Source organism: Cheilinus undulatus, linkage group 18 (genome assembly GCF_018320785.1).
Source record: "Cheilinus undulatus linkage group 18, ASM1832078v1, whole genome shotgun sequence".
Taxonomy (NCBI): Eukaryota; Metazoa; Chordata; class Actinopteri; order Labriformes; family Labridae; genus Cheilinus; species Cheilinus undulatus.
In genome coordinates this window covers 33,473,596-33,501,231 of record NC_054882.1, presented here as the reverse complement: position 1 = coordinate 33,501,231, position 27,636 = coordinate 33,473,596, and the positions used below count along the sequence as shown (strand labels likewise).

The 27,636-nt window shown below is 39.1% G+C and overlaps 1 protein-coding gene across 1 annotated transcript in view; it reads right to left on the bottom strand.

Annotated features, from left to right (window-relative positions):
- alk (ALK receptor tyrosine kinase) overlaps positions 1 to 27,636 on the bottom strand; it is a 755,603-nt gene that overhangs the window by 457,510 nt on the left and 270,457 nt on the right. Inside the window, exon 2 of the mRNA XM_041812830.1 lies at positions 4,045 to 4,158. Within this exon, the coding sequence (XP_041668764.1) occupies positions 4,045 to 4,158 (114 nt within the window). The remainder of the gene's footprint in view (positions 1 to 4,044; positions 4,159 to 27,636) is intronic.

Genomic DNA, 27,636 nt, shown 5'->3' with positions numbered 1-27,636 from the left:
TGACGTTGTTTTTTTTTTTTTTTTCATATTTTGACCTTTTAAATTCATTATTTCTCTCATATTGTGACCTTTAAGGTTCACAGTTTTTCATTTAAAATCATATTGTCACCTTTAAAACTCCTAACTTTTACTTTTAATCACATATTTTCACTTTTAAATCTCCTGATCTATAATTTCATTTAAAATTTTGACCTTTCATTGTCAAAATTTTGAATTTTGTCTTCTATTTTGACCTTTTAAACTCTTGATTTCTTATTTCATCTCATATCTTGACCTTTAAACTCATTATTTTAAGTATCTATCTCATATATATGCCTATTAAAACCTTATTTTGACTTTCATTTTTGTATTTTGACCTTTAGGACTTATAAAATTGACTTTTTTTCTCAGATTTTGAGCCTTTTAGTCATTTATTTCAAGTATCACTTCAGTGTTTGGGTCAAGCTCCCCAGAAATCTGCTCTTCACAAGTCTCATCCATCTTCACCACCACCTGTATCTAGACTCCATAGTGGGATATCCTATCCTGCTGTTCGCCCCACTACCCTTTCAAGTTTATAAGGACATCACAGCGGAGTCTGTTTGCCAAAGACATTTCACAGTTTAAAACACTGAAAACCATTCCAACACTTAAACTTGTATTAAGTCTCTTCTGATTGAAGTATTAGCGACAACTGATGGAATTGAAGTATTTATAGACATTTCTTTGACCAGGAGTCACAGCCAGCAAGCTCTTTTGAATTGTTTTAGTCTTACAGCAACTCAATCACGAGTCAAAACACACTTTGGTGATATCTTAAATGCATATATTTACATATTAATTTCAGTGGATACAGATATCAACACACACGTATATCAGACATAAAACTTCAGTGCTTCAGTCACACTTTAAAGTTGAAGGATAAACAAAGAAATAATCCCTAGTTGTCACCATTGCAACGAGGAAGTGAATCGCTGCAGCAGGCTCAAGACAAACCGAACCAACCCAATTAAACTCAGCCTCAATCAGACCAACAGAAATGTTTTGCAAAGCAGACCTTGTGTGCACCCTACAACTTAACATGCATGTTTACACGGGTAATTACAGTGACGCAAAAAAAAAAAAAAAAAAAAAAAAAGAAGCGTTTTCATGGCATATATAGGGACGATGATTACTGCCCAACTCCAGTGAGCCAATGAGCATGTTAAATGGTGGAGCTGCAGTGCTTCCCTGTGGTGCAGCAAAAGTGTAAATGCATTTTGAGCCAAACTAGGTAGATTTATATCTTGCTGTATGAATCATGATGCCATAAAGTAGCAGTAAAATATCGCTCACTGAGATTAGAATAGGTTTATTTTAACCGGACTAAACATGGACAACAGTTTGAGAGGTGCCATAAAGACAGCAGGAAAGAAGAGCCAAGCAGTTACACAGAGGGATAAACTTTTAGAAACAATTTAAACACAAAGACGAAAAAGAAGCTGATGCTGCAAACAAAGCTGCTAAGTGGACAAGTGAGTTTACTGCAGGGCTGCAGCAGAGAGATGATCAAATTAGCTTTTGTTTAGTTTTGCTCCACATTTGGCTCACTCCTCACTCACTCATAACTATGAGACTATTTTCAAAGTTACTAGAAAAATAAATTAAAAATCTGAATAGTAGAGAAATATCTAGTTATACTGTGCTGTCGTTTTAGACAATGAGATGTCTTTGATTACTTTAATTATGTTTAAAGCCAAAATACTTCAGTGTGAACACAATAATGGAAAAGCCTGACATGCTGTGAGCTGTTTATCTGCAATTAGAAATGCATTGCATGTTGCAAGTCACTGATAAGAGTTTGTTGAATTTATCTGTAGAAATATAAAAGCTGCTTAAAACTCTAAAGCCGACAAATATTGTAAAAAAGAGGAATTTGTAATCCACAAGACTGTTTTTCTGCCTTCTCTGGAGCTTTATAGAAACACTGACAACCTAACAAGCTCATCCAAACATTGTCATCAGGACTTTGTGCAAGAGGCTTATACATTTATTTAGCACCATATTTTTGTTTTTAGAAAATAAAGCAAAAGCAAGGATTTGAAGTGATGGTTAACACACTTTATCTAGACACAGTACAGCTCCCCACTCAGCTTAAGATTTACTTTCTGTTCACTACACAAATGCATCATGGCTGCCATGTTTCTTCTTCATCCGTTGAAGCATCAGCTGTGCATGTCCTCACAAATTAACATGATGTAGAAATGATTTTCCATAATGATTCTATGGAAAAAACAAGTTTTGACTGAAAGTAAAGGTTAAAATGAAGGATTTTTTATTGACTACTACTGGACTGAAATGTTAGTTCTCACAGACAAACATGAGTCTAAAACTATGGCTGGTAAAAATGGCTGCCAAATTTTACTCTTGTAAAATGTGACCAAACGGCGCAATAGTGGGTGCAGTGTAAAGGAAATGAAAAAAGTTTGATATTATAGCTTATACCAGGGGGGTCAAACTCAATCACAGCAGGGGCCAGATTCTGAATCTGGGCCAATATTTAACCACTGAATGTCAACCTAAATGATTTTGTGGTTAAACATAAGTTAACAACTCAAAATCTGAGATAAAAAGTCAAATTTATAAGTTTTAAAGGTAAAAACATGACATTTAAAGTCAAAATATGAGATAGAATACTGAAACCATGATTTTTAACTGTCAAAAAAAATGAGATAAAAGGCAAAATTTTGAGTGTTAAAGGTCAAAATACAAGATAAAATTCAAATTCATGAGTTTTAAAAGTCAAAATATGAAATAACAGAAAAAATCACGAGTTTTAACAGTCAAAATATGAGATAAAATTCAAATTCATGAGTTTTTCAATATGAAATGCAATTAAAAATCTTGAGTTTACACACAAAAACTGCATGATTTTTTTTGTGTTTTTTGTTTGTTTGTTTTAATTTTATTGTTGTTGTTTGTTTTTTTTTTTTTTTTAAGTACCACCATTAGTGTGGACTGTATTATTTGTGTTGTCAATACCTTTGGGCTTTTGTCTTGCTGTTAATGATGCAAAACAACATAAAACAAATTTAATCATAGAAAAATCATGAGCTTTGAAGGCCAAAATATGAGGTAAAAGTGAAAGTTAGGAGTTGAAATGGTCAGCAAAAATGAGATAAAATCCAAATGTATGAGTTTTAAAAGTCAGAGTATGTAAAAATGTAAAAAACATGATTTTAAAAGGTAAAAAATGAGATGAAAGTCAAAGTTAGAAGTTGAAAAAGGTCAAAATGTGAGATAAAATTAAAAATCATGACTTTAAAAGGGTCAAAATAGGGTTTAAAATGTAAAATAATGAATCTCATAGATAAAAATACGAGATAAAAAGTCAAAGTTATGAGATGAAAAGGTTAAAATATGAAATAAATGGTTAAAACCATAGCTTTTAGTTATAACTGTGAGATGCAAAATTGAAAATATAGAGAAAACACAAATTATTCCTACATTCCTGACTTTTTATCAGATTATTTTTACCGTTTACTATTTCTAATTTTTATGACTCAACAAGGATGTTATCATCAAGATTAAGTTTACATTTTTATACTGGAGGAAATCTCATACTGGTGGGCCAGTTAAGATAAAAATATAATATCATCTGGAGGGCCAGGTATAACTGTACCACGGGCCGGATTTGGCCCCCGGGCCTTTAGTTTGGCATCCCTGGCTTATACTTTCTGCTGTTTTTACTACTTTTCTCCACCATTATCAGCCTGATTTCCACAGAGGTAAATAAAAACTAATTCTGTAAGACCTTTGGCTGAGTACAGATAATTTTATAATGGTTACTGAAAGTTTTATCTATCCAAGTCCTGGAGTGGCCCATAAACTGGGTGATCAAGAGACATGAGCTCTGTGATGATGCCAGTGCTGATGGTAGCAGTCAGGCTAGACAGAGACGTTTATGTGAGCTGATAGAAAGCTGATGCCAGGTGTCATAGTTTATTGGGAGCAGAGAGTCTTCGGAGGACAGACGCGCGTTAGCCTGTCCATCTGTCTGAGGAGGGCTGACAATGTCTGACTCACCTGACACTGGCACAGAGTCATTGGGAAAGCTCAGGTCGTCCTCAGCTACCCAGGAGAAGCTCCAGTACCCTCTAGGAATGCCGGCAGCGGTTCTACTACCGGCCAAAGGTTCACCTGAAAAACACAACAGACCCACAGCTTAGTTTCAGAGCATGAAGCAGAGACATTAAGAAAGAAACCACAGAAATGAGACGACAGTGGAAAGGTAGTTGGAATTTCTGCTGTTATTTTGCTGTTGTTTTTACTGCATTTAAGGAAAGTTATAATGAACCCATTCAATCTTTTCAGAGTGTAATGTCTACAGCTCTGGCACTGACGATCAGTAGCTGTTGAATTTGAGCAGTGATATGATGAACTTGAATAATGATGGAAAAACTAATCAAAGGGCCGATATAAACTTATTATTGGATATCATTGGGCTTCATAATTACCTCAGCACAGGTTTGTCTGATTTTGTTTGACTCTGTCCTCACCTTCTAAACTCAGACTAATTATAGGAAGATCGAAATCAGTAAAGTACGGACAACAACTTTCTCTTACCTTTGTGCCACACTACCTTCAACTACACACCCACAAACACACACTACCCCTCTCACTTTGTCCTTAGTCCATGGATAATTAGTATACAGTCACAGACCAATACACTTCTGCCTGGGAAGGAGCCTCCTGCATAAATCCTGCAGTCACTTCAAATGAGCCTTAAAAAGCGATTAATCGCAAACCTTGACTTTCATGGCGCTGAACAGAGCACAGTTTGGTTTTAGCCAACAAAGACACATGCTATTCTCCAATTCATCCCCTGACAACATGCCAGTTCCTACACTATTAATGCTTAAAACAACAGAAATGATTTTTTCTGCAGAGGGTAAGCAACAGCTACGCCCTCCCAGATGAGAAAGGTGAGAACATTTCTCTCTTTGAAAACAAAGTAAGTCAGCTTTTGATAAGGTTGCCTTTAGTGCAGGGCAAATAATCGGATCTCAGTTACCATTCTGCCTCATGATCATGAAAATAAAATAGTCGAGACTGAACAATAACTGTGGTGCTGCACTGATTTTCCCTGTAGGTTCCGTCATGTGTGGCACATCCTCCCTTCCTATTCTGCTCAACCTTTCCTCACACACCAGCTAGACTGTTTCACATATCCATCCAGATAACACCACATCGACGATGTCTGGAAATCAAAAAGCTGGGAATAAAACTTGGATAATGGTTGGACAGATATTTTGTCCGTCACATTCATTATGGGCCAGTCAGACCAACAAAACACAGGAGACATGCCCCTCCCAGAAGTCCGCTTTTGTCACTTTTTTTGCCATCAGTTGAGCCAGTTGATAGAGCAAAAAAAAAAAAAAAAATGTTGAAGAGCCACCTGTGTATTTTCACCATTGTTTACAGGCTTACAACAAAATCCCATAGCTGTCGCTCCATTCTCCTCATATGACAAGAATGGTCTTGGTCTGGCCAACCTATCAACTTCACAAGATTAATGTTTTCTCTGCCCCTCCTACCAAAACAGCTTTTGCTTTCATTTAAAGGTCACATATTTTACCCTTTTAAGACAGGTTTATATTAGTCTCAGAGGTCTGCAAAACATGCATGTGAAGTTTGTTGCTGAAAAAACACTTCTTGCATGTCTAAAAAAACTCTCTGTTTCGGTACTGCCCATAACGAACTGTTTCTGTGTCTGTGGCTTTAAAAGTTAGTGAGCTGTCTAGCCCCGCCCCCTGATCACGCCCCTCTCAGGAAATAGATATGGCTTAATGGATGCGACTCGCTGAGAGGAGGATCAGGAGAGGGGGGTGGAACTTTCTTCCAAAAGGGGAGGGCCAACCAACCCTGGGAGCGGTGCTAACTCCCCATATGACATTATAAGGGGGTTAATGTGAGAACGGCTTGTTTCAGCGCACATTTTCTGGTTCTTTGGGGGGATTGTGGACAGGCAAGGGGTACATATTTTTGATAGAAAAGCCTGAAAAAGTGTATTTTGCTTAATATGTGACCTTTAAGTGAGGAGCAGATAGAGTCATGGCATGCACTCAGGTTAGTTTGATAGCACCAGAGGTTAAAAAAATCACAGAAAAGTCAATAAAAAAATAGTCATATGGACCAACTCTGGTTTTGAGGAGTCAGGCCTGAAACAATGAAAAATAACCAAGAGAATTTGTTACACAGAAGTGGCTGCCCCTTAAAGCAACACCACAGACTTGTTTAAATATTTGAAATTCACTTGAAAAGGCTTATATGTAATAAAAGTGATCTCGATGTCAATCAGAACATTTGCCATTATGTTTTTTTGTTATAATTAAGCAGTTTTGCAACACTTGGAAGGATTTTTCAACATTGACATGACAGCTTTGATATTTCAAAGTGAATAAGATGCAGTGATAAAAAAGAAATGTGGTCCCAAGTCCAAAAATACATCCATTCAACCAGTTTGTGTTTGTGATGTTCAATGATTGGAAATATCTTATTCACAACCACCCAAAGTCCCAGGTAGAGAGAAAAAAGCATGATCAAAACTTAAAGGGATAGCACAACTAAAGCATCAGAAAACTCATACCAACGATTGGCAAATATTTCTGCTTTAAAACTATCTGGTTCAGGTAAGACAGCACTTCTTGGAAACAGAAAATCACCCCTGAAAGAAACAAAAACAGTTGCCTCATCAGGAGCAGTTGTCAGAGAGAAACAAAGCCTCGGGCATCGATGAGCCTCTCTCCTTTAAAAGCTATGTTCTTGTGACCCTTGTTGTTCTCACTTATAACTAGGTGAGAGGAGCAGACTGCGGCCACACAGTTTCACTCCTCACCTGGGGTCAGCAGCTGTTGTTGAAAGGGAAACTGGCAGGCTGCAGCTACAACTGACTGGCTGGTTGGCTGCCTAGTGGCCGCAGCTGCTAATTGGCTGAAGAGATCTTTGACAAATTGATATGCCACTGGGGGTACTGACTGGCTGGCTGACTGACTTACCAGCTGTTGTGTGAGCTGGCAGGCTGAACGGATAAGTGAGTATCATAGGAGTGGCATTTCTTGCTGGTCATTTGGCAGGCTGACAATATGTCCTGGCATTAGGTCATCTTGCCCTGTGCCTGGGTCAAGAATGCCTGAGGCAGACTTATTACACAGAGGCTGATATGGAAGAACACTTTCCAGCTTTTTCTCATTCAGGCTAGTACTGCATCGTTATCTTGAATTTCTCTTGGGATTAATAAAGTATCTATCTATCTATCTATAGTGATGGGGAATGTTGTGCAAGGTCATCAGGGTAAAGGTAAGCTGCTTGTCTTTTTATCAGTCTATGTTCTTGATGTCACAATTAACTAAAATGTACCAAATATACAGTTTAAAAAGGGAATTTGAACGGAAAAAAAACAAAACCAAGAAAGACAGCATTTAGCAATAAGGCTTGCGAAGTGAATTAGGGATGCAACGATTCACTGCCGTTGTCAACAATAACTGATGATGATTTCAGTTGCTGACAAACTTTATTGTCGATAATTTCGTTTGGTGCGTCTGCACACCTTTCTTATGCCCCCATGTTGCTATTTTATTTGCAAAACGTTGTTTTCTCAAACTGAAATGCTTGGGAGAGAACCATCTGTCATTCATACTATCTCTGTCGAGAGCTGTGCATGCTCAGCAGTGATCGGGGACATCTGCATGTCCTAAAAGTTTGGAAGTTTAGGAATATTTCCCTCTCGGTGGTTTGTAAAGAAAGATTGCTTGTAAAATATGTAAAGCACACCTTACATATCACAGGAGCACATCTGCAATGCATTTTTACTTTCTATGCTAGCGAACATTGGTCATCCACTGGTGGTGTCATCCTGGCTTTTAACATTAATATAACACTACAGTGCTGCAGACAGAACCCGACAGCTTTCCCTTTTTACTTCTAACTCATTAGTATAATGCTACTGTGGTATTTTTTGTTCCTCATCACATTTTCTACCTCTAATGTTAACATGTTACATAGGGAGGGATGCACGACATCTCTTTCACTACTTGTAAACACTTAAACAGTGGAGCAAACTTTAACAAACATACAATAATAAGGCTTACATTTGTAAAAGAAACTCATTCAACCTTACTTCAACACTGATTATGTAAGAAAGCCAAGACAAAAAAAAAAAATGCCTGAAATGAAAGTTTAATAGTATTTCTCAAGTTCACTTCAGTACTCTTTATATGTAGGGTTGCTTTGTCTGAGGGTGCTTTCACACTTGGGGCCCAGTCCTGGATCTGAGTGCACTTGAGCCCAAAGTCCGGTTCGTTTTGGAAGTGTGAATGCAAACAAACCCCACCCAGGCACCAGCCCCGGGCCCTCATGGAGAGGTGGTCTTGGGCGAGATTCAAGTGGACTCTGGCACGGTTTGGATGAGATGTGAATGCAGCATGCTCGGATATGGCACAGAGCATCAAAAGGGTGGAAATCATTAGGATCCAGTCAATAAATGGTCTGTTGTGACTCACCTTACGGATGAACACAAGTTGGAGTCAGTAAAAAAACCGTCGTATCTGCACAGCGCAAGCCCATTTAATCATCTGAGCTATAGTGGATGTGCAGATATGAAGAGCCAAGTTGCTAGCATCTTAAAAGTGATTTAAGATCATCCATGGCTGTAGGATGGACTTTTTTGCCAGGTTACAACAACAATCTTCGCTCAGGTCATGACCCGAGTGGTTACCATGGTAGCTGCTTCTTCTTTCTCCTCCTTGGCGGGGTTGTAAACCAGCTAAGTGCATACTGCCATCTGCTGTTTCAGACTGAGTACAGACACGAGTCGGCCTGGATACGGATCGATGTTGCTAGTGTGAAAGCAAGCCAGAGGGGGGGAGGAGGAGGAATCGCGCTGCAGCATGGTTCGAAACAACTGAGCCTAGTGTGAAAGCGCCCTGACATAGCTTTTTTATCACCTTGTAAAAGTGCAAGTACAAGTACAAACATACATTTTTGTAAGTACGTCAAAGCTCTTTTTTTAAGCTGTCAGTAAAAAAAAAAAAAAAAAAAAAAATTGAACAATCAAGGTGTGCCATCTGACAAGTTGGCTAAAACTAATTTTAGTGTTCGGCGACTAGTCAACTATAGGAACAGTCATTGGTTGCATCCCGAGAGTGAATGCAGCTTAGCAGGCACTTAATGCTGGTCAAATGTTATGTTCAAAAGGTAACGCAACTCCCCAAAGCTAGTCAGGGTTGTAACCGTAGACCAGCTGCAGCTTTTGTTATGGGGCCTGCTCGTTTGCCTTGACTGCCTGGGTGCATTTAAACATAGTAAACACAGTACAGAATCTCATGTGAGAACAGTTTGGCAATACTGTGATCTGGAAGACCTAGATTATGTCAGGCACTGCTGCCATCACACATACCAAACACTTGGGATTGTTGGAACTGTGTACCGACTCACACTGTCTGTCTATCATGATGGTATCCACGGGAGTTATGTAGAACATTATACATTTTCATGAAGCGTGTGGCTTGTTCGGACTTCTTAATTCAAACAGAATTACCCACAGGGACAGAATAAACTTAAGCTGAGCTGACATCATCGCCAAAGCAACATTTTGATGAGCATTGGTGTGGTTTCTCTTTTTCAGGAAAGATTACCCTCATCAGTAAATGAGCTTGCATTAGGTAGGAAAATTCAGTACAACTTAATCAAGAAGTTTAGTAAAATGATGTTCTGTGAAGATACAGAACTACTGAAAGCACATGAACAGCTTTGCTACAGCCATCAACCAAGATCAAGTTTGTTTATTGACCATTATGCAGTTTTCAGCTTAAAAATGTATTCATTTTAATGTTTTTCATTTCCCAGCCTCATTAAAATCAGCCTCAGTGTGTGCACAAATCAGATATCTAAAAGGATCTCAGTGTAGAAGCATTTCTACAGTTAAAAAAGAATCGGTTAAGGATGTTCAAGTGTCAGAGCAGGATGTACACACTGTGCCCCCGGGTGGTGCTATTTTGGATATGGCCACACTGGGAGGACACCATACAGAGCCAGAACATGCTGGAGGGAAAACATGGCCTATTATATCCCCACTGGCCTGGAAACAACCTTGTTTGGCAAAATGCCATTTTACCTTTTGTTTTTAAAATGGACAAATCAATGTATTAAAAATAAGTGCAAATATTAACCTCACACATGGATTTTGGATCAATCTGAGCAGAGAGCTGGATGGTGGTCCCAGTCAATTATTTTTTTTTTTGCCTTTGAAACAAATCAGCTTTGGTGTGCACTGCTGATAAAAGGAGGTATTATACACAAGCCCTGCAACCTCTTATCTGATACTATACAGGCCATGAAGATTGGTGTAAAGAAAACAGGAAGAAAATCCCAAATCCCTGCACATCAAGTTGCCAGTGCAATTCATTAACCAATGCATGATGCCAAATGGCCAGTGTTCTGGGTTTTTTCTTGCAGTGTGCACCAAAATAACATTTTCATTTGGCTGTGCAAGTTAAACAACCTCATGTCTGGCATTTTAATGGCATCAGTATCTGATTTAGTTCTTTTAAAGGTTGGAAATAGTTGGAAGCAGCACTTCTCCCAACCTGTCAACACTGAAGAGCAGCCAATTAAAGGGTCACGACTGGTATTCAATGAAGCTGAAATGCAGGAGGTTACTGAGGTAAGCTGTAATTCTTGTCAACCCTGTCACCTGCATGAGTTTGGCCATAACAAACAAATACACTTCAGTGCTCACAGCCAGCACTCCTAGTCAGTTCACCAGCACAGAGGAGCATTTACTCAGCTCACTGAACAGTCCCACCCACACTCTGAAATCCTTCAAATGCTTAGTGGATTAATCAATGAGCCCTGACACAACCTGTCAATCTAACAGTGCTATGGATAAACGTACATCTCTGTCAGTTTTCTACATCAATGCATTTCCTTTAACTCAACACTGCACGCCCATGCGATCTGTATTAGTTACACTAAAGTTGGTAGTTGCAAAGACGTTCTAAGTCTTTAAAATATGGGACATTCAAGAACAAGAGGAAGATACACCAAACAGCGGGGGAAGCAGGAGATTTACAAAGACTCTGATGATGTATGAGGTGGCTGTGGGTGTAGCTGGATGACAGTGCAATGATCCAGAAAGGAAGCCAAACACCCATGACAATGTGGGGGGGGGGGGGGGGGCAGACAAATGGTGAGGACTTTTTTAGGATTTATTTTAGGGGTCTTTTTAAGCCTTTAATAACAGAGGAAAAAAATGTGAATCCTTTGATCACTTTTTAACACCAATATAGTCCATTTTAGCACATTTTTGCCATTTAAAACCCATTTGTGTCCATTTTAAACCTTTTCCATCGCTTTTTTTTCTGCCTGTTTTTGCCACTTCTAAACCAATTCTTGCCACTTTCTGCCTATTGTTGCCTCTATCAACCACTTTTTGCCCATTTTGACCACAGTTAACCAATTTTTGCAAGTTAATATCAATTTTTCATCCCAGTCCACTTGGTTTCCACAAACTTGATGCACTTAAAAGCCATTTCAGCCACTTTAAAACCCCCTTTTACCGATTTTTGTGCCCATTTTTGCCACTTTTAACACATTTGTGTTCTTTAAAAATCCAATTTCGTCACCCACCATTTTTTTGCCATTATTAACCAATTCTAGCAATTTTTTACTTATTTTAATTATGTTTTTAACACAAGTTAGTTTCATTTAAAGATGGCTATTTCCTACACAAATGAATAAACAAGATTTTTCTTTTTTTTTTTTTTCAAAGAGTGGATATTAATCAGGTCAAATATAGAATATGGTTGTCAGAGTTTAACTTTACAATGGACCATGGTTTTGCTGACCTCCATGGGCCCCCAGTTTGGCTGGGTCCCAGAACCCCCCCCCCTTTTATTTCCCCTTATGGACGGCCTTGTGTGCACATGACTATTCCTTAATGTGCATGGCTGTTCAACCACCTTCAGGTACAGAGGGGGTCCCCGGTCTCTGGCGCCTTTACTTTGGGGGTCGCGGGCCGAATAGGTTGAGAACCCTTGCTTTAAATTACTGTTCAAAAGCAGGGATGCAGAGATGCACCAGTTTAACATCGGTATCATTGATACAAGCCCTGCCAACAAACAACAGGCACCAGAAAATGTTGTTGCATGAACAGACAAAAGTTACCAATGTTTATCTGTTGACCAATCAATTTAATGCTAACATCAGACAAATCTAGCTTAATGTAGCTCCTTAATTTTGACAATGAGTGCATTTCTATTAAAAATAAACATAGGAAGCAATGTTAAAAAAATAAAAAGTTCACTTCTTCAGTCAGCTTTCATTCATACATGCAGATGTTTTTGTAAGAAACCACAGCTGTAATGGTGGCATGCCAACTGTCAGACTTCAAGCATGACTTTCACGTATGAGTCGGTCTTTGGCAACGAAGTCAAGCTCCACTAAGGCGCTTGTTAATGTAAAGAAATGACTGCTGTATGAAGAACCGCCAGCTAATTAAAAGGGAAATGAACCATCCGTTCTCACTGTTGGATTTTCATACTCCTTTGGCCTCCTGCATTACAATTGCCCTTTTCTCTTTGCCCCTTAATTAAAGATTTACCTAGGGATACATACATTACTGCCTAAATAAATTGATTACCTGTCCATGCTAGTGACGCACCATTAAATGCTCGTCTAAGTCGGCCAGCACCACATCAGGCAGCCGAGGCTGCAATCTCTACAACAAAAGCTTGCATTGATTTCCACCTATGGAGCCCTCATGTCCACTAAGCGTTCCAACTTTCATTCGGACCTTTGTCGAATTAAATACACATTGCCCAGCAACCCCACAATGCACAAGTGGAGACAGCTATTTGCATGACAGCATTTTCTCCTGATCTTTCACAGAAACCTCAGCAGTCAAGGCTGTGACCACTATGCTAATTAACTGGTGACTGTAAATTATTCATAAATGTCTCCTCCACATAGGCATGTCAAGTTTTTCGAATACTAAGTCTTATTTTGCTATCAAAGGTTATATGGGGTTAAAGAGAGGAGGGATGTTTGAAGTGTTCATGCTAATACGCCACCTACTGTGCTTCTTAGTTTTAAGTGGGGGATAAGTTATGACTAAGATGCTTTCTGTGTTTGTCATAAGATGTTGGTGCACAGCCTTCATTTATTTATTTATCTATTTATTTATTTGCAATAAACCCTGTCTTGTAAACATGCAGGGATTTTGATTCAACAGTAGGATGCAGCTTATTAATCCAGAGCGTTGACCATAAACCTGATTGAAGGCCTCTTCTGATACGACCAATCCTCTGCAGAAAGAGGCGTGTGACTCGATAAGACAAGCAAGATAAAAGGTATGATTGTCCCGTTGTCCCAATTATGTTATTTTGCCAGTGATGCGGACACAGATCATCTCTGAATGAGAGGCCACAAAGTGATGGAGTGCTGTGCACTTTTTTATTGAGTTTTTGTTTCCATCAAAACTACACAATAATGTGTGTTTATTAGTCATTAAACCTCCTTTGTCATTTTGTTGATACATTGCAGACATTTAAAGGAACCCTGCATGATCAGACAAGTTCATCTTGTTGGATAGATATTTCTTTCTCTCATATATATATTGAACAAAAAAACGTACTAGATATCCCAGATATCTGCATTTTGAGTAAGTTTGAGCTTATGAATTCACCAGGAGGCCGCCATGTTTTGGTCCGCGGTGGTACTTTGACGCCACTAACGCCTTTCGCCGTTCCTATGCAGCAACTGATTTCCCAGTTTTGCTGCTTGCAGCTGTTGCTGCCATAACACCTTTCATACCAGGCATGAGTTTGCTGCATGTTGGCTTTGTCTCCCTGCTGTCAAAGCTCTGTTATTCCTCCTAAGTTTTACCTCAATAAACCTCCCTGCAAATGACTTGATTCAGTATAAAGGGGAGGCCTGCCGATAGCTTTTCTAAGTAAAAGCATCATGTACATATGAAGGGAGTTTCTCCAATGGAATGCTAAAGTGGACTTATACTTTGAAAAGTGCAAAACCGGAAGTGTTTTTGCACTGTGTTTATCTTTACCTGCAACATTTGGAACTGTGTGAAAACAGAAAGCTTCATAAATAGTAGAAGTTTGGGGAACAACTTTATTAAACAGACACATTTTAGCTCGTGGCCTTCATCTGGTTCATCAAGAAACAGATGTCAAACATATTCTACCGATGTGGACGTACATATTTACTACAACAAGGTAAATATGGCTCTGTTTTTATCATTTTCCTGTCTAGTTTGACTTACAACCGCTCGTAGTGCAAGAAAAAAAAAAAGAGACCTCCGAACTCAAAATTTGAGACATGCAGCTTCTCTGAGATGCAGCCCTAACACTGGCTGCCAGCCGTTACTGCAGTTTTTTAGATCAATATACATATGAGAGATACAAATGTCTGTCCAACAAGATGAACTTGTCTGATCATGCAGGGTTCCTTTAAGGGCTAAAAGCCAAATCAAAAGTGGTGACACCTTCCAGCTTTAGAGTAATGAGCTACACACAGAGTATTCTTGGAGCATTTGTAGCACAAGGCCTGAAAACTCTGCCACTTTTACAAAAGTGCTGTTTTATTGACTTTGACATCACAGAGCAGCATTTAATGAAAAGATGCTCTGAAAAGTAAGTTAGCAACAGTGGAGCACACTATTTAGCTTGGATGGATTCAGTGGGTTAGTTAACAACATGCTTTGACATTTTTGGTCTGCAGAGCATTACAAAAACAACTTAATTACACAATGTGATTATATACTGAGTTAATTTATGTGGGCTAACAGACAGAAATCTTTAAAGACGGATTGGATCATTCAATATTTTTCTCTTATTGAGCTGAATGATGATCGATTTGGTGACTCAGTTATTAACCCTGTCTTTGATTGTTTAACAAGCAGCTCATGTTAATAAATGGGTAAATGCTAATTAGCTAACTTTGCACTAAGAGGCTTTGTCCAAGCAGGATGAAACATGAGCCAAACACCAAGGCTAGAAATACTTTCAGAGGAATGCTTTTTGACAGACTGAAGGAGCCCCCCTGGGTAATGTATGTTCATTTAACACGGGTACCCAGAATGCAGAACAAGATCAAGCACTATTTTGTCTCTCAAGGCAAACACTGATGATTGTATCAAAGACACTGATCACAAGGCTTCAGTCTAGAAACATTATCCGAGGGAAGAAAGGGCTGTGCTGTGACAATGAAGATGTCATCTTGGCTTCACTGACGCTCATTAGTAAGAATGATGTTGCTGTTCTACACTGATGCTAGTTTGTTCTTTGAGGATTTGCTGAGGCAGTTGTGCTTTTAACATCTCCTCAGACAGAAGAAACGTCAGTATTCCCAAATACAAATGACTGACTCAGAGGTATGGAGGGATATCTAAACTTGCAGAAGAAGTTTGAAGTTGAATAGTTTGGGGCCATGGGGTGTCTGCTTAGTAACAGAAGTGCTAATTTAATTCATTATGTATGATGCCTTCCCTTGCTGCATATGTTTATTGAACACCAGAGTCCCCCGTTACAGCTAAAATGCATGGACTTGTCCAAAGAAACACAGATATCTTGTTATTTAATAGGTAATAAAGGGGATATATTGACTGAATGACTCAGAGCATAATTATTGTGACTTTTTTCCAAACATGCCTGCCCTGCAGGTAGAGACTATAGGGACCACGGTTGAGGATAAAGCTTTGGAGCAGAGATGGGAGAGAGCGACATAAGCTAAAGATCATTTAGAAGTTGAAAAGGACAGGTGAAGGCCTTAATTCTAAAGACAAGTTCGATATGTATGAGTTAAGCCACCCACTTGGCCGCTTATAGAAAGGGTTCACAGCAGCAGCGGCGGCGGCTGTGACTCATAGCCCATGACGGCAATTAAAGTCCTTGAGCTCCATCTAAAAGTCATGAATCAAAGTCAATCAAATCTCAACACAGACTCAATGTATACGAGGGATGGCTATCAAATAATGAGACTGTGCTTATGAATATGAAACCACATGGTTCACAGGATGTAGTCTGGTTAGTTTGAAAAGTGAAAGAGCTGAAAAAAATGGCAGAGAGGTGGCCTTAGTCGAATGGGACCGCTCCAGTTTTGAGGGTTTAAACCTGGGGCAATGCAAAATAAATGACAATTTTTATAAACTGCCTCTCAAGGCAACCTCCAGGTAAGGTTTAAGCTGGTGATTTTCTATGTCATGACTCCATATTTCAAAGGTTTTGTTGATATATTCTGGTCACTACCTTTAAATAATGGTCAATTCATCATTCATCATCTTAATTATAATACTATTTTTACATATAACTTTATTTATTTTATTTATGTCTTGTTTTTTAAAGTGCTGTTTCAGTTTAAAGGTCACATATTTTAACTTTTTAATACGAGTCTATATTGGTCTCAGAGGTCCCCAAAACATGCCTGTGAGGATTTTTGCCAAACCCCCCCCCCCCACTCCATGCCCTTCTCAGGAAATGGATGTGGCTTAATGGATGTGGCTCTCCCGATCCTCCTATCAACTAAGAGGGTGAGGGCCAACCGAACCTGGGGGCGGGGCAAACTCCCAACATGACTTCATGAGGGGAAAATCTGAGACGGGCTTGTTTCAGCACACATTTTCTGAAAGGCGGAGAAAGAGAGGGGAGGAGTGAATGAATTTTTCTGATTCTTGGGGGGATTGTGGACAGGCCAGGGGCAAATATTTGTGTTAGAAAAGCCTGAAAAAGTGTATTTTGCATAACATGTGACTTTTAATAAATCCTTCTGATGCAGTTATTGCAAAATCAATGAGTAATCATGTTTGATAATCTGGATCTCCATAAACCTAAATATTTAAGATAATAAATAATACATCAGCCATAAGAAAATGTCAGATTCTGACCTCTGCTATCAAACAGCAATTCACCCCCAACTGGTAGCTCATGCTGGGTCCAGTTAAGCAAAAATTAATTAATTAATTAATTAATTAATTAATTAATAAAAGCAGATGTGGATTTACCCTTGGACCTGCTGTAGGAGCGCTATAATGTAGGCTACAGAGCCAATCGTATCTCCATTGACTTCAAAGTGTTTGACCATGATGTCGGGGTGTTTGTCTTCTTACATCATCAAAGCGCCCCCATCACCACCATCCAGCATGATCAGGATTGGCCTGACTCGAGGGCTGAGGCATTGATTAGTTCGTAGATCCTGTACTACTCAAGAGACGACTAGCGTGATGGTTTGTGTGAGACTAATGACCTAAGAAGTTTGATATTTCATGCACATTATGAATTATTCATCAAAGAGCACGTTTCAAAGCCCACTCAGAGCACAGAGGTGATTTTTATAAAGGTGAAATTACTGTAGTTTCCCATGGATTGCATTGACTGCGCTCTTACCTTCAGGGGCCCAAGATCAGAAACACTTAAACTATGAGACAGAGAAGAACAGTAAAAAGTTTAAATAGCAGGCATTTACTATAGCTGGTGTTTTAAGTGTGCTGATGCTGATGTAAAGACAGAGCACTGCCACTGCTTTGCAAGTTTCATGTGTTTGTTATCATCTAGTTCTCTTGGCAATTAGCAGAAAACTACTTTTTTACCAGCCAAAAAGATGAATGGCTTCTGAGAAAACATTCGTTGCTAAAGCCCTGAAAGCCAACCCCTCACCCTCCTTATGCTAGAGACCAAAATATCATGAGGATGTCAAAACCAAAGCAGGGGATTGGGCGCACCTCCCCAAAGAAGATGAGCTTCAGAGATTCTATTTTTTAAAACTATAGAAAAAATATAGCATTATTAAGTTGCCAGCACTAGTTTGCTTTGTCTAGATGAGCCTTTGTCGCTCTGCCTTTCCATCTACACACAACAAATGAATATTTCAGTTAAGTAGTCAATGTAGGTGGCATGAACAGACATCACTGCTATCAGGCTGATTGCTGGACCCCTGAAAGATCCAATAAAGGCCTTGCCCATACATGATCCAATGATTCATCCCCTCAATGGGCAGCCTGGACCTACCTGCTGATTCAAAGAGAAGTTTTTTTTTGTTAATCTGTTGATTGATTTAGGGAAGAGAAGTGACCATGCTGATTTGTTTTCATGGTCAAGTTCGAGACAAAATGTTTGCACTGTGGGAATCTTACAACAAAGTAGGGATGAAGAAAATCCCTCCTTTCTTTGGCCGTAATTTTCCCACGGTATCACTAGAATACAACCTTAAATCTTAAATGCCATTGTAGGTTAAAAATGGGCTGAAGTGAAACAAGTTTTGACTGTGACAAAAGAAAACAGACGATGAAAAAACACACTGCCTTACTTGAGATGTACATAGTTTCTGATAGTAATACTCATGATATTCTCTCTCCTATATGGTTTGAAAATTGTTTTACTTTGAAAATAAAAACATTACTATTACCAATACTATCTCTTACAGAATTGCAATAAAAATTAAACTGGCACACAAAAATTGTGATTAAATCCTACTGTGACATTACTTATACGATTCATTTTATACATATTAGCTTATCAGTGTGATTTCTCGAAAGATTTCTTGTGGCAAACAAAGGAAATAAGCTTATGCCAGAACCTGCTGGGACAGAGCTGTGGATCCTGCCAAAGCATGGTGAAACATCTGGCTTACTTGCCAAAATAAAAGTTTGTCAAGATGGGCTTTTGGGTTTTACATTTCAGTTTATGAACAAAACTATTTAAAACAAACAACAAAAAAAATCCCAACCTAAATGTTTCCTACCCTACAGGAGTAGACATGTTAATGCCAGCTTCCTTGCTCATTTATTTTACCATAATATCTGGAATAGAAGTTCCCTCGGTATGCAGTCTGTTTTTGGGAGGCACACTTCCCTTGTAAAAAATTTCTTTTTTGTCAAGCAAAGTCCATAACATGCAGTGTCTATGCAGCTGTGTCGCTGTTTTAGTGCCATCTGTTTTCACTATATAAAGTTTGCACATCTATTAGGTCCTATATGGTAGTTAAAATCAACCCGTGGAGATTCATTCCAGAGTAACACCACCCTCCTCAGCTTGTCACTTCTGCTGAACTGAGGAGTTCTTTCAATCAAACCAGCACTGCACAAACTTTTTTTACTTAACTGTACCTGTGTTCTTATAATTCGTGATGTTATAATGAGGGGTATACAGCAATAAAAAGTAGCACCTGTCCCTGTCGGTTCTGGTCTGCAGCATGTCCTTACAATAACGGGAGAGTTTTCAATAATGTCAGGTTACGTGCCATGGGTGATGGTGGCGGCTGCACTTGTGTCATGACGGCCTGTCTCAGCTTTTTATACTGGCATACTTAATCGCATAGGTGTGAAAAAATCAGTCCATAAAGTGTGTCTCAAACACCTGATACAACAGTAATTAAAAGGATGCTAATCAATCCAGAGCAGACCGAGCACATTGCCGAAAGTGTGATGTATCTGTTTGTGTCTTTTGGCACCTTGCCTGTGCACCTGCTCCCAGAAAGTGCTCCTTATTTTCAGATATTTCTTTGTAATAGGCAACACATTTTGCAGTCACTGTTGCTTCCTTTGACTAAAACACAGTCTGAATTTGGATTTTTGTTTCATGCTCCTGCAGCATTGTTACCATCTCTTGCATTTGATCAAGGGGCTTGAGGATCAGGAAGGGGTCATATTTAAATTTCACTTTGATTTCCAAAAATCCTCCAGCCTATGCTCTGTAACCAGGCAACAAACACGGGAAGCAAACACAGCCGCTAATATTTTTCATGTTTTCATTCTGTTGTTCTTGTCGAACAGAATTTACAATGTTGCCTGGGTAATATGACAGAAATACAGCTCTAGTGTGTAATGAGAAATGTCAGTGCTCCACTGTATTCGTTTCAATTTATCCTAATAGTGCTGCATAGGAGAGTCCCATTTTAGTTTTGTCAACCTTTTAGCTCATGTTTGTCTTCACTTTAGGTCAACAGTTGATCATTTTAAAGGTTCAAACTTTCATATAATTTTCTTCTCCTTCATAAAAGAAAACAGCCCTCCAGCTAAAGAGTGGCAGTTTCCTACATGATAGCTTGCAACCAAAGGTATCAGAGGGATTTGTTGATGTTTAACACTAAGTCTGAACAGCTACAGTATCAAACGTCATATGAGATATATTTCACAACTATCTAGCTGTGCTTCCCTCAGGATTTTAGGAGACTGTGTTGGGAGACCCCAACCCTTCTAGGAGGGTCCAGGGGCACGCTGCCCCACAAGAAAAATTCTGACATTTTGAAGTGAAATGCATCAATCTTGTGCATTTTCAGAGCCAAATGAAGAGGCAAAATCCATGGAAAATTTGATCACTTTAAACAGTTTTCCTTGTTTGACCTAAAGGTTTCTTTTGAACATGTAGTAAAATCACAGCAACAAAGACGTTTACATCAGCTGTATTCTAACTCCTGCAGAGGCGTAGCTAGGGATTTTGGGCCCCCAGAAAGAATACTACACAGCCCCCCCCCCCACCCCCCACCCCCACCCCCACCACCACCATGCAACAAATGTTGCATCATTTTTTGTAAAAAATGAGCATCGTTGGACTACACCATTTGGACATTATTAAGGGAGAAGTTAAGGCCCCCCAATATTTTTTTTACTCTATTTGATACAAACTTCAGTCTGTTTACCCATTCATTTTGATTCAATAATGACACTAATTACCAAGAAAAAAATTGATAAAAAAACACTTTCATTGCAGGCTTCTCAAGGGTCCCTCCCTACTGTGGGGCTGGGTGATCAGTACCCTTTATCCCCCCTGTGCTGCACCCCTGAGCTCCTGGAGGAATTATGAATTACCCAACAAAAAAATACAATCACTGTTTCACTCAGCTAGAACTGAAAATGGTTCACCTGGCTGCCTTATTAGTGAGTACAAAGAGGTTTTAACGCTATGAATACTTTAATCATTTTCTGTTAAAGGAAACTTTTGATCGATGTTGAGTCTTTTACATCACACGCTCACACTTTGGAGTTTGTCTCTTCAGTTGAGAATATTAGTGGAATATTTGATAAATAAGACATTAAGGTAGCCTGCATGTGCCTGAGAGGAACACAGTGGGAGCACACAAATCCATATGAATACACAGATCCTTCATTGATATAAGGTAAAGAGGAACAAATGTTTCACGTGGAATGTTTCAAGGCTTCGTCTCCTGTAGCGTGAGCGTCTGAAGCTCAGTCTCACGGTACAGAGCTTTATTCTCCACACTCGTGTGCAGCATGGCTCACATGCACATACCGGTTCACTGCTGAGCTGGCCGACGGGATGTGGGCTTTATGAAAATGTAACATTGGCGGGACAAAATAAAGGAAAAAATCCAGTTCTTACACTTCTTTTGACAAAGAAATGTCATCAAGTTCTGATAAAACTGCTGCTATAACTGCATCTACACGGATCTCTTCTCCAGCTGATGCTTGCGTTACAACATAATCACGCCTGTACACCCAAATCTACGTCCTCATTCTACTCAAATGACTCTGATTGGTCCATTCATTTTCCGACTGGTTAATTCATCTGCTTTGCAAGGAAGCTGTTGAAAAGCGGATGGATTTAGTCCCACATAAATACTGATATGGAAATATTGTCTGGTGATTTGTGTGGTATTATTGCCAAAATAATGTTGAAAAATATCAAAATTACTACAAAAGGGAACCAAGAAACCACGGCACTTCTATCATTAATGTCCTGCCCAAATCTACAAATTGCCACATGCAGCAGCTGTTTGGAAATGAGGCACTGTGTAATATTTACTTTTGTGTCATAAGAAGGGAGGAAATTTTCACCAATGCATGACCCTAATCTTTTAGATCAGATTTATTCTCAGTCTGTCTATATAAGTATAGCTCTGAAACTCTCTTGAAAAGATTCAACAGCTGAATGGTTTGTTCAGACAGAACTTTCATCTCTGCAAAATTAGAAAACTGTCAATCAAGGATTTAGAGATATTCATCCCCTTTTCTTTTCTGAAACAAGAGAGCTATTCTGGTATTTGTGTTAGAAAGGTAATGTGCCAAACTTTGAACTCTATCTCTGAGACACCTAAATGCCTCATCTCTCATACCCCCTCATTTATTCAGTATGGGTGTTTACATTCTTTCTGAAGTTTTGAGGACGTGTCAGAAAACTGGTCTGCATTACAGACCAGTTGAAAAATCTGTAACACACTGGCAAACACGTTTTTGGACAGCCATGACAGTTTTGATGTCTTCGCTGCAAGTCATAGATCAAGAAAACACATTTTGGAGACAAATCCTGTCTGTTGACCGGCCTGACACTGACAGCTCCTCTGAACTGCAGAGATGGAAATCCATAAAATCAAACACAGCCACATAATATCAAAGAGGCAGAGGACATGTCCCCATCCAAGTGTCTATTTTACAAAATAAACTAAAAGAATCCAGTGAAAATAAACCTTACTTGAACTCGTAAGGGCAATTTTTAAGTAGATATAAGCGATGACAATCTAACTTTGATGCAAAAGAACACACCAGAAAAATCCATCAGTAGATCGACTGTTTTTACAAAGTTACACGCTCAAATCAGGCCCTACTCAATACAGTGTTTATATGCACATCAGTACGAAAAAGAATATGTTCACATTCTCTATTACAACAGATGATAGACAGCTGTGTGTAAGTGAGTTTATAGAGATATGGATACATCTTTTCAGTAAAGACATGCACTCAGAATGACTGGTAAAGAGGTTACAGGTAAAGAGCTGAAATGGGCAATGACAAACAGCTGGCAAAACAGTTGGTGTAGCCACCAGACATTCTACTTCAATCTTTGAAAACTGGGCCCAGTAAGTAAGTATTTGAAGATGGTCTTATTTACTATGTGTAAATCTAATTCTGACAACCTCAGAGCAGAAAAAAAAAAAAAAAAAAAAGATCCCCCTTTAGATCTTTGGCAACTCCCAGGGGGTGCAGGCTCTCGGCAGAGAACCAGTGCTCTAGAACAACTGGCTGATCAGTGTTACTTGCTGAAAGATTGGATAAACATTTTCATGAATGGTACCTCAAAAGTTCAAAAGATTAACTATCCTACTTGACTTACATAGCAACAACTATAAACCTTAACCATGCCAGCATGTCCATATGGGTCCCATGTGGGTTTATCCATGGGTTCCATGGTGACCCCACCTGTGATTGCCCATGTGAACTGCAAGTGTGGATCAGCCCATATTAGGCCATATAGGCCCCATCTAGAGATCCTTGCAATTGCCCATGTTTGGTAACCTTGGTGTTTGGGAAAGGGCAGAGCCTTTGAAAAAAACACGTGGAGCGTGACTGGATGAACGTTCTGTCTGTCACATCTTTACTGGCCATTCAGAGCAACAAAACACGTGACGTAGCCGCTACTGAGGGGCGCCACCATCGAAGAGTAAACTCCACAGAGAACTGCATAACGCAATCCATGGTGACTGTAGACTTTTGTCGTTCTTGAAAAGAAAGCAACACAGTGCTGTTCTTTGTTCTCTTTTAAATGAAGAAATGTCATCAAGTCCTGATAAAACTGGTGCCCGAAAGTACTGCCCCTCGACGCTGATTGGTCCTGTCATTTTCTAACTGGGCCCAAACTGTTCAGATGGGAGCTGTGCTAGATGGATTCACCAGTGAGAAACACGGAAATCCATCAGCCAATCAATCTGCTTTGCAAGGTTACATGTTTACTACAAATAGGATCTATCTTGGAGCTCCAGAGGTGGGACCTATACAATATGACAAATGAGAAAAGATCATAGTGTGCATAAAAGTCTTTGCAGCTTCCATTGAAAGACAACCTTTTTTCCTAGTTAAGCAGCCTTAAGTTAAGAAAAAGCAAGAGCCCAAATTATTAACATAATGTAGCTAAACACAGAATGACCAATAAAATGGTAAACAACTGATTTGACAAGCAAACCTCCCTTTGCAGTAGTGCTAATGGCTGTATGAAAGAAGTCATCAATCAGGTCTACTGCATAGCTACGAAGGGCAGACATTAGCTTGGGCATACATATTTGAACTGAATTGCAAGCCTGAATTTACACAAAAAAAATTGCAATTACTTTAACCCACTAGAAACTCAGAGGCTAAGCAGCAAAAGAAGGGTGTCTAAACTATGGCTAAGGGGACAATTGCAGCTCATCATTCATTTTAAACTGGTCTTCAAAAAAGGGCTGTGCCACACTCTTATAATGGACACAAGGCAATGCAGCTGTCTTAATTCTATAAACAAACGTTTTCATGATTAAACTGAGAAAATAATGTGAATAGTAAACATGCAAACAACAAAAATAATAGCGACATCTACATTTATTATATCCTGATGAATAAAGACACGGAATATGGCTACCAACAGCTGCACAAATGGCGCTCATTTGCTCTGCTCTCTGCTCCATCACAAGGCCGTATTTGTAAGGCATAATGTGCTATCATCTTCAAGCACCAAAGCTCCAATAAAGTTTGGTAGCTTCCTGCAGTTCTATCTCGTTTGTGTCTGAATGTAAAGACGAGCCGTCAGTGTCTCCTTTCTCTGCTGCACAGTCATCCTAAATAGAGGGGGACAACCAGGGCCCCCTGAAATCTGACTACCCTCAAAATCCTAAACAATACTTGGCTATTTACCTTGACAGCAATTAATGGAAAGATATGATGAATGCTGTTATTTTCTATAAATATATCCACTTAGTAAGTAACTATACATGGGATTAGTTGAAGAGCTTTAATGATTTAAAGAAGAGTTACACCAGGGGCCTAATGGTTAGGTAGTGCCACATGTCGGCAGCGGCCCAAGTTCAAGTCCAGCCTGCGGCTTCTGATGTCTCTCCCACTCTCTCATCCCTGTTTCTGACTCTATCCACTGTCCTCCACTATCAATAAAGCCTTGAAAAACAAAAATATACCTTAGAAAATAAGTAAAAAGATGAGGAATGATAAAACAATCCGGCTATCCTTATATTTTCCTGCATGTGGCCCTCAGTGAAAAAGTTTGAACACCTCATAATCGTCCATGTATCTAGTTACATTTCACCACTGCAACATGCAGGGACAAGCAGTTTTCCTCCTCTACACTGCTGATAATCTTACATTATCTTGCTCAACTTGCATGCTTTCTGACAAGGCAATACTTACAAACACAATCCATCAAGAAAGAGCTGCCACTGTGTGAGAGTGTACATGATTTACTGGAATGCCTCCCAGCCCTCTCATATCCCATAATCACTTGAGGTAATGCAATGCTGGAGCGGCTTTCAAAAACTGAAATGGCACTCTCTCAATCTGGCCTCCGTTCACTTGACCTGCCATTTTTACTTTCTCTCTTTGTTTTAAACACTTCCTGTTTATTGCCCTGTCTTTTTTCAACACATTCAAAAAAAAATAAAATAAAATCATACAGAATGTCTTGCTTCTATGGCAGTCAGTCCTACTTGCTCTTCACACCTGCAGCCTCTCACTTTCTCCATGAAACCTGACTCTCACCTACTCCTTACTCTGTGATTCTACCACACCAGGACAGCCTCTAGTAGTAAATCTCTCAACGGTGAATCTCTTGACATCTCTTCAGTAGAGCTTTGTTTTAGCGGGCGTCCCACACTGCCCCGTACCTACTTTGAATCAAGCTTACTCTGAGTCGTTTTGAGTTTCTCACCAGAAAACATATCTGCTATGTAGAGTCTTTAAATAACTACAACTACCGCCTCCCTGTTGCTTACCACTGACAGCCAGAACAACAGTACAAATAGGCAAATATTTGTACTGTTGTGTTAGTCCCAAGACTCTCCTCATAAGCTTACCAGTGAAACTGTGAAGACCCTTGTTACCTGAAAATGTCCCTCCTCATGCATCTGGTTAAGTCTGCGAGATGACGTCACTTTACATTAACCCCCAGGCATCACCAGGGACATTTTTGTCCAATTGTGCAAATTTTTCCACTTTCTCTGTTCACCATTTTGGCTGTGTTAGTGCATATGGCACTGATCATCAACTAGCAGCCCGGGGGCCATATCGGGCCCCCCAAAGCTTACTGTCCAGCCCCCGAAAGATCATTAAATTCAGAAAAGGAGGAAAAGAAAATACTGTGGTTTTAAGAGTATCCTTTGGCTTTAAATGTCTGCAGCTGTTAAATCCATCTCACAAATAACTTAATATTGAAATAGTTTTAGAGTGACCTAACATTTGATCTGTTTTCACTGAAATTTACTGTCATACTCAGTAGAGATTTAAAAAAGGGTTAAGGTTGGCAGAAGTGCTGCAAAAATGACCAGATAAAGTGGTGAAAGGGGTTAGAGTAGCAAAAATGGGTGATAAGTGGCAAAAAGGGACAAAAATTGGCAGAAAAAGTGGTGAAAAGAGCTTAAAATGTGGTAAAAACTGGTAAATGAGGAAAAAAATGGGGCAAAATGTATCAAATATTGGTTACAAATAACAAAAAATAGTGCCAAAAAAGAAAAACAATGAAAAGGGGTTTAAAATGGTAAAAATAGAATAAAAAAGTGGCAAAAATGGATAAAAGAGTGGCACAACAGGGATTGAACTTGCAGGAAAATGGTTTAAATTGATTAGAGGTAAAAAGTATCAAAAATGGGTTCAAATGGCAAAAAAAAAGGTTTTAAAGTTGCAAAAATTGTTGAAAAAAATGGATTGACAAGGGGTAAAAAGTGGCAAAAATAGAAGAAAAGTGTCAAAAATGGATAAGAGTGGCACAAAGGGGATAAAACATACAGGAAATGTGGTTTCAAAAGTGGTTAAAATCTTGCAAAAATTCAGTTAAATGGGTATAAAGGGTTTACAAGTATCACAATTGGGTTCATACTGGTGCTAAATCACAATAGCCGAGTGCCCCTTCTCTGGGATTTTCTGGGGCCCAGCCAGTTCTGTTGTCAGGCCTGTCCACTTGTGGCCTGCTGCATTATAGATAATAGGGATAGCTCTCACTGGTGATGACTAAAATGTCCTGCGTTTTCAAAGAAAATACGAATACTGTAACAATATTATTTCAATCAGACCAAAATATATTTTCAGTGTTTGTTTATGTGAAAGTCTGGCCCCCAGAGTTTCTGTGGGGACTAAATCTGGCCCTTGTGCAAATGTACTTGATGACCCCTGGCATATGGTCTAATTTTTTACAAAAAAGTTTCTTTCTAGGCAAATTTTCAAATTGAAATTTCAATTGCTCTAATAGGACAGGGGAACACTTTGAAACAAGTTTACTACCCTTTAAAGCCGTTAAGGACAAAAATGTCCACTTCCAAAAAAACAGCTATAAAAACTTAACAGATTAATTTTTTTTGGAGTCACTTGTGGAAAAAAACATCCCAATGACTCACATTCAAACCACACTTTTTTGATCAAAGATTGATTAAGTAATCAAACCGGCATTCAAAGGGTTAAAATCCTCAAAAAGATTAAATGTTTGGTTGTTTCGAGCACAGCTGAAGTTGTTTTAGAGATTTATGCAAAGAAAAGCAGAAAACATTTCAACCTTTTAAGTTTTTCTCACAACTTTTTGGAAGTGGACATTTTTGTCCTTAACAGATTTAAAGGGTAGTACATTAAAGTGATGCCTGAGGGTTAAACTTTAAAGGAAACCTCCTTTCCACATGCAAACACAACAGCTT